The sequence below is a fragment of the Oncorhynchus keta genome, chromosome 20, assembly GCF_023373465.1.
Source record: "Oncorhynchus keta strain PuntledgeMale-10-30-2019 chromosome 20, Oket_V2, whole genome shotgun sequence".
Lineage (NCBI taxonomy): Eukaryota > Metazoa > Chordata > Actinopteri > Salmoniformes > Salmonidae > Oncorhynchus > Oncorhynchus keta.
The window spans coordinates 5957933-5966456 of NC_068440.1; the positions used below are offsets into that span (position 1 = coordinate 5957933).

General features: G+C 42.9%; 1 protein-coding gene across 1 annotated transcript in view; it reads right to left on the minus strand.

The window, feature by feature from the left end:
* The window catches only part of LOC118399214 (uncharacterized), a 63405-nt gene extending 56995 nt beyond the window's left edge, over positions 1-6410 (minus strand). The window contains exon 1 of the mRNA XM_035795113.2: positions 5670-6410. Within this exon, the coding sequence (XP_035651006.2) occupies positions 5670-5863 (194 nt within the window). The 5' untranslated portion in view covers positions 5864-6410. The remainder of the gene's footprint in view (positions 1-5669) is intronic.
* Between the last annotated feature and the right edge of the window lie 2114 nt (positions 6411-8524).

Below are 8524 nucleotides of genomic sequence, written 5' to 3' on the forward strand. Positions count from 1 at the left end.
TCCTTGGAAAAGCTGCATGTAAAGATAACTTTTGCACAGGTAGAGGATCTCATCAACAAGGGTGTCCCTGCAGTTCTGCATTGTCTTTGAAACCGTGCATGGTGAATGATCGGGATCATAAGGTTGAAGTGATAACCTTGTTATCGTGCGATTGTAGGATCCAACCAAAATCTAAACCCTGACAATCGCTATAAAGTGGAGTTGGAGTTTGTACGGAAAGGTTTCAGATACAAAATCAAATACACCAAAGTCGGACAAAATGTCCCTTTAACAGGCAAAAAGAAAAATCAACACAATCTCTCTGAATCGGGTTTCATTTTTTTCCTTTTCTACTGACACACTGGACCCAATGGCAACGTTATTGAGGAAGGGGCCATCTGTCATTCACTGTAATAATTTTACAGTGAATGACAAATGGCCCCTTCCTCAATAACGCTGCCATTGGGTCCAGTGTGTGGCTGTAAACAGAGTGGCCTCCTCCATAAGCAGCTGTCATCACAGCAGAGCTCTCCAAAGAAGGAGCGCCACAAAAGCCTCTTTCAACACAGGTAGAATGTCTTTACTTTGCTGAATGAAAAAGGGTTGAGGTAAGCTGCAAGCAAATGAAGCTACAGAAAAACGTATCTCTCTTTGTTACAATAGACGGACAACGACAATGTCACGACGAAGCATCGCATGTGAAGGGAGTGAGGTTGAATGATCGTGAGGTGGATGAGCCAATGGAATGGTCAAATTCCATATTTTCACCTCAAGGGGAACAGCATTACTCCCTAAAAATACAGTTTAAGTTTGCTGTTTAGGAGAGTCTGTCAGGCGCTATATATTTTTAAAAAAAAGAGAGAATCAGACCAGTCCAGTGGCTTCTACACACACAAACAAACCCCAAGGAACTCACTTCCTGGTTTCTACTCTGTCATCTAAAGTGCTCGGCCTGTCAATCATTCTGTCCATCCATCATCACACAGAGAAGACAAACATGGTGTCCCTCTCGCCCAGAGGGAGGAGTGCTGATGCATTGTGAACGGGTCACGTCCTCTTCCGTGATCCCTCACTAGCGACATGTGTACACACGGACAGAAGCACAACGTCTTGCTTGTGTCAGGCTTCAAAGACTTTATGTAAAAAGGCTCAGACTTACGCAGCTTCTTATCTAAGACATGATTTGGATGCAGTTCAACCGGGCATTCCTAAAGGTGCAGGTGACAGGTGCCTCCAGATTCACAAGCAGAAATATATGGAGGGAGGGAGGGAGGGAGGGAGGGAGGGAGGGAGGGGAGGGAGGGAGGGAGGGAGGGAGGGAGGGAGGGAGGGAGGGATGGAGGGAGGGATGGAGGGAGGGAGGGAGGGAGAAAGTGAGGAGCGCCTCAGTGCAACAAGACATGGTGCTTTAACAGAGCAGGATTTGCATAGAGATGTTGGCTGTCATTCACAGCTAGCCAAGCCACCTGGTTTTTCCTATTCAAATGATTTAATATACTGTAAGGCTCACTTTAGAGACTCTTCGTCAGAAGTTCAATTTGAGATTGTCAAAGTGCTGCGCGAATGGTGAGTTATGCCAAGTGGAAATGTTAATACAAGCACGCGCATATAGTGCATTCGGAAAGTATTCAGACCCCTTTGATTTTTCAAAATTGTGTTATGTTACAGCCTTATTCTAAAATTGATGAAATACATTTTTTTCCCTCATCAATCTACACACAATACCCCAAAAATGACAAAAGGAAAACAGTTTAGATTTACTAAAAATTTAAAACAGAAATACATAAATATTTAGACCCTTTGCTATGAGACTCGAAATTGAGCGCAGGTGCATCCTGTTTCCATTGATCATCATCGAGATATTTCTACAACTTGATTGGACATTCATTTATTGGACATGACTTGGAAAGGATCACAGCTGTCCACAGTTGGCAGTGCATGTTAGAGAGAAGAAAAAAAACAAGCCATGAGCTCGAAGGAATTGTTCATAGAGCTCCGAGACAGGATTTACGTCGAGGCACAGATCTGGGGAAGGGTAACAAAAAAAATGACTGCAGCATTGAAGGTCCCCAAGAACACTGTGGCCTCCATAATTGTTAAAGAAAGTTTGGTACCTCCAAGACACTTCTTTCATGAAAAAAAAAAAACACCTTTCACTTCCTCACAATTTTATCCATTTTAGAATAAGGTTGTAATTGTAAAATAAAATGTGGGAAATTGCCTAATGAAGGTTGACAACTGAAACTAGTACCAGAGGGAGATTGGTATTGACCCACATGTGCAAGCATGCATGTATATTATGGAGTGCTGTTAGAGTCTAGGGAGTTTTAACCAGAGCCTGAGGGATGAAGCATACCTGTGTAGCTCTTAGTTATTGTGTACAGTATGTGAGAGACCTGGGCCACACCTTGGTAAAGGTGCTGTAGACCTTATTGCACAAAGTTTGAGTTGTTTTTCAATAAATACAGTGTTATAAAAACACACATTTTATAGAGTAAACTACTATTGACAATAGGCTAAACATAAACAATAGAAGGTAGCGCAACATGCAGAGATGGAAGAAGGTAAGACGCTGTTATTGGGTAAAAAAATAAAAAGTGACACGTTGTTTTCACTATTGATTTAGCTATGAAGCTAAATCATTGCTAAATGAAGAGGAGAGCGTAGAGGAAGTCGCATGTGGAGAAAACTGTACGCTGAAGTAGGATGACCGTTCTCATATTGGGTTTCAGTTGATGCTTTCATGTATCATGAAACCAACAGAGCAAAAAGTATATACTGTGTAATGTATGGAGGGGACACCTGTACTGAGTAATAACGCTCAACAATCCAGGCCCAAACTCACATCTAAGAGAGAGGAATCATATCACACTGAATTTGTAATCTGGCAGATATTAGAATAATAATTGAAGATAAGATTAAATTGTTTTTGTATGTCTCGATATGGACAGCACATTCTTAATATATAGACTAATTATTTTCTAAAAACGGTAAATGTTTCAAATAAACTTCACGAGCTACATATTGTCAGATACATCATTCGCTTCACTTCAACTGAATCCTACTATAACTTTTACTAAGACGAGCATAGATGCCCCCTGGGAACAATAACATGTAGAGGAAATGCAGAGGAAAGACATCTGGAATGACAGGTTCCTCTTCGTGTCCCTTCGCTTAGCTAAGACACAAATAAGTCCTTAGACAGTCCTCCTCGGATACAGATACTGTAGCTCAAATTCTGGCTAGAAGAAGGATGGCTGTGAATAAGCTACGCTAATACACAAGGACTGAACGGAGTGGGACGCGTCGCGAGTTGTGTCAAGGCCGATTTGGCAAAAAGGGGTTATGCTGGGGCCAGGTTGCCTCGTCACACAACGCTCTGAGCACCACGCGATAAATTCAGTTCACACTCCACACTCCCATGACGTACTCCATGTGTGGAAGTAACCTGTTTGGTTTTGGCAATGCTGACTGGGTATCGTAAAGGTCTTTCATGTAGTTCTATGAGTCGGATTCTCATGCCAAGCCACTGACATACGGGATAAATGTCAGTTTTATTTATGTATTTTTTTACAACGATTATCTACCATTGAAGAGATTCAGACAGTGAGTTTACATTTTCATGGAGACGTGTACTTAAACCTTTTCCTTCACCACTCCCTATTGAAGAAATAAAGGTGATTTAACTAGAATGCCCTATATATATAGGGTGTCCAATCAAAAACTAAAATAATGTTCATTGTGACGATAATCCTCTAAGAAAACCAATGGTCCAATGGCCAGAATTAGGGTGAATAAATCAACAAAGGCAAGAGAAAAAAAACGTGGTCAAAAAAATTATAATAAATCGGGAAAATTGCATCACGTCAGCAAATGGTCCCTTATTTCAAATAAAACGCTGGGTCTAAATTAATTGTTTACTAGGTTTAATGCTTGATTTGTTAAGTTAAATTATTCGGTAATGACTCGAAAGTATTATGGGAACAATTATTTTATTTCCAGTAAGAAAATGCTAGCCATTGGCTCCTAACAGCGGAGAACTGCTAGCTAACCAGCAACCACAAAAACATCCAACAACTTCGGGATTACAGACCCCTAATAATCGTCCAATCGCCATCTAGTGGCAAAAGTAAGAACCGCTGAAAAAGCACAGGTCTCCAAAGTGGCACGGTGATCTAAGGTACTGCATCTCAGTGCAAGATGCTTCACTACACTCCCTGGTTCGAAACCAGGCTGAATCCCAGCGTCATCTGGGTTTGGCGTCATTGTAAATAAGGATTTGTTCCTAACTCACTTGCCTCGTTAAAAAAAAAAATTATATATATATATATATATATATATATATATATATATATATATATAAAAATATATATATATATATATATGTAAAAGGAGAATAATTATTCTGTCAATGATTTTTTGTTAAAAAATGTATTATGGCATACTAAGACAAAATAATTGTGACAGTGTGTAAATGATAACACTGTGAAGAAAATTAAGAAATGTATTAAAATGCTGGAAGTGAATGCTGGAATGAAATGATTAACTATGCAAATGAGCAAAAGCTGTGTGCATTAAGGAATTAAGACACCTGGCTCAATTAGATGCCTTGGGCAGATACAACCATGAATAAGTGCATGTTGTGTTCAGTGATTTAATGGTAATCATATTTGTCTTGGTAAATTGTATTTTATAACTTCAGGAAGTTACATATCACCAAAGCACATTTTCACCCACGCTGGGAAGGGTGGGTGGACACCCTACCCTATACTAAATAGTCACAAACATGCCAACTACCCTTGATAGCCTGGAATAAGCGAACACCAAAACAAACATTGAATAAACCTCCAACTCGTGTTTTACTGGTTTGAACCTCCTGCCTTTGAATGAAATATTCTATGAAAAGGAAAAGTTTACTCTTGCCGTTGATCCAGGCATTGAGGTGTATAGTTTTTCACGCTTCAATTGAGGCGAACTGGTGTATCGGAGCCTATAAAATCAGATGTCAACAGCTGCTTTCCAAAAGGACAAACCACATGATTGTTGTCATGTGCTATGCTACTGATTCACCGGTTTGCTCATGTTCAACCAGTAAATTAGGGCCAACGTATCTGCTGCTCATTCATACGTGCATTCTCTAGTATACCTTGAATGTCAAGGAATTTCATCAGCGTATTGTATACCTAAATAAAGCCACTGAGAATGTTGTAGGATCGACAGAAACATAGATATTCAATGTTCGGGCTACCCTCAGACGAGCATACAATGTGCATAGTTTGAAGCAGTGGCTCTTGCATCCTGTCTAGCGTGTAACACCCTGCAGTGTGTTTATGGTTTCAATCAGATTCTCGATGCATGCTTAATACAGGTTGCTACTTCCATCCAGTGTGGTGTAGATCATCTTGTTGTTTTTGCACCGGTATCTTCTGAATCAGAGAGCCTATTTGTTGCCCAATTGTTAGACTAGCTTAACTGTTGCCACTTTAAGAGATGCATTAACAAATAGAACAAACGTGTGTGAATTCATTTCAAGTCACGCACAACATAAATAAAGTGCGCTATTCAAAGTCCGTGGACTACAGTAGAACATTCTAATGGTATCACGACCATCAGTTCAAATAGAAAACTAAGACACATTGTTGCAACAAGAAGCCTGGAACTTTTCCAGTATTTGGCATATAGCTGCCTACCTGAAGTCCACTTGCTTCTCTTCAGCTTTGCCGTGTTTCGTATTTTTCTTGAATTTGAAGAGTTTGAACTTTTTTCCTCCACGTTCATCTTTCTCCTTCTCCACGGTCAATTTGGCTTCGCTTTTAGAAAACAAGTTTTTGAATACCTTATTGGAACTACTCTTTTGCGCCATCTTGACGTCTATTCCAAACATAAATGGCAAGTCACCAAATTCAAAGTTTCACGTGTCACGAATCTTGACATGAAAAATACTGCAAGGTCCTCAGAACCTGCAGACATCAACCGGACAGCTGATCCTCGCCCTCCACTTTCTCTCCGGCATGCGCAGTCGCACACAGGTGAGTGACACGCCCTAGAGTAGCTTTGGGCACATCAGGAGTCTTGTGCATTGATTGGACTCTCTGATTTGTGCATCGTTATGGTGGGTATTCACAGAAAATAACCCTACCACAATATAGCCGGCTTCACGTTTCCAGTCAACGAAGGTATATGTACTGTAATTGTCAAACAATCACTTCAAAGGGCTCTTTTACTAGGCTACCCGCGCACGTTCTTCCACTGGCAACATATTTCCAGCCTCCAAACAGTGGTGAATGTGAAGAGACATCCTGTTACACAAAACACAAAAAGCCTAATGACATTGGTGATTATTTATTAGGCCAGAATGTAGGCCTGTACATCCGCGCGCGTCTCGGGTGTCCGCCACCCATCTCTGCCTTGGCAACGTTTCAGTGTTTTTATCGAACCACATCAAATTTTGGAGTTCAGGCTATGCCACCCGTTTTCAAATCCATTCGCTCATTTTTTTATGACGAGGCCCACATAGTATTGAATTAACCGGGATTATATGTGTAATTATATGATTAGGCCCATAACTCAAACCAATACACAGACTCCCGATTTTGTGTCCCAAAGCTCACACTTGCGATGAGTTAGCCAAGCATCTTAAGGAAATCCACATGCATGCAGATGCACATGTCGCTAAAATAGACACAAGCAAAGCCAAACGACTGATAGCCAGATTTTCGGACAAATATAACATGCTTTTTGGCTAGATAGGCTAATCTCATATCCGTGCGTTGGAGACAACTGACAGCTAAAAATATATTTTTTAAACTCCGACTGGGAAAAATCTGGGGATCCCGCTGCATTCAAGACAACTGGGAACTCGGATATCTCCGACCTCTGACTTCAGCACGCTCAAGAAAACTGGGAACTCTGAAACAAACTAGCAATACATCTCAGGCAATACATCTCAGTGCTAGAGGCGTGACTACAGACCCAGGTTCGATCCCAGGCTGTGATTGGGAGTCCCATAGGGTGGCGCACAATTGGCCTAGCGTCATCCGGGCTAGGGGAGGGTTTTGCAACTTTCCAACCTGAAGGTCACTGATGGTAGTGGGAAGCAGGGGTCCGTTGGCGGTCCGCCTGTTGTCGATACCTGGAGGTGGTCTTGAGAAGAGTGGCCCGGACTCTCTTCCAGGTACTGAAAACATCTGGGAAGATGGTACACTGACCTCTTCCTCTTGCTCTGGGAAGAGCAGGGCTGTACAGATGTGAGAGTGTGTCAGGTTTCACATTCTTGGACCCCGGGCGGTAGGACATAGTGAAATGGAAACGAGTGAATAACAGGGCCCATTGCGCCTGCCTGGAGTTGAGGTGCTGGGTGCTGAGGAGATATTCCAGGTTCTTATGGTCCGCCCACACCAAGAATTGATGTTCTGCCCCTTCTAACCAGTGCCTCCACTCCACCAACGCCATCTTAACTGCAAGTAATTCTTGATTTCCCACGTCACATTTCCTCTCAGCGGGGTTAAGTCGATGTGAAAGGAAGGCGCAGGGATGCAGCTACTGGTCCGGGGCAGAATGCTGGAACAGGACAGCCCCCACTCTGACGTCTGAGGCGTCGACCTCCACCAAGAACTGACGGTACTGGTATGGATAGATTAAGATGGGAGCTGTAGTCATTCGCTGCTTGAGGTCTGAGAACGCCAATCAGCTGCTGGAGACCATATGAACAGAACCCTGGGAGAGGTGAGTGCAGAAAGGGGAAAGCAAGGTTGCTGTAACCCCAGATGAAACAACGGTAGAAATTAGCAAACCCCAGGAAACGTTGCAGCTAAACTCTGGATGTGAGTTGAGGCCAATCCACCACTGCTCACACCTTGTCAGGGTCCATCAATATTCCATGCAGCGATGATGTATCCTAGGAAGGAGATGGTGGAGCGATGGAACTCAAATTTTGCCACTTTCACGAAAAGCTGGTTCTCCAGGAGATGCTGGAGGATCTGTCGGACATGGAGGATGTTCTCTTGAGCTGGCAGGTAATAAATGAGCATGTAGTCGAGGTAGACAAACACAAATTGGTTCAACATGTCACAGAGCACGTCATTGACCAGGGCCTGGAACACTGCAGGAGCTTTGGTCAGTCCAAACGGGATCACCAAGTACTCGTAGTACCCGATAGCCACCATTCGCCTCCTTCCCGTATCTGAACCAGATGGTATGTATTCTGAAGGTCCAAGAAGATGATGGCCCGCTGGAGAAGCTCAAAAGCCAAGCTGATGAGTGGTAGCGGGTAACGGTTTTGAACCGTAATGTCATTAAGGCCCCGGTAGTTGATACACGGACACAGGGTCTTGTCTTTCTTCTCCACATAGAAGAAACCTTTACCGGTGGGGGTGGCAGTTGGACGTATAATCCCTGCAGCGAGGGAGTCCTCAATGTACCCCTCCATCGCTTTGGTCTCCGGACCCGACAGGGAATAATGTCACCCCCCAAGGCGGTGTGGTGCCGGTGAGAAGGTTGATTGCACAGCTTTAGGGCCAATGCGGAGGAAGAGATGTGGTGCGGG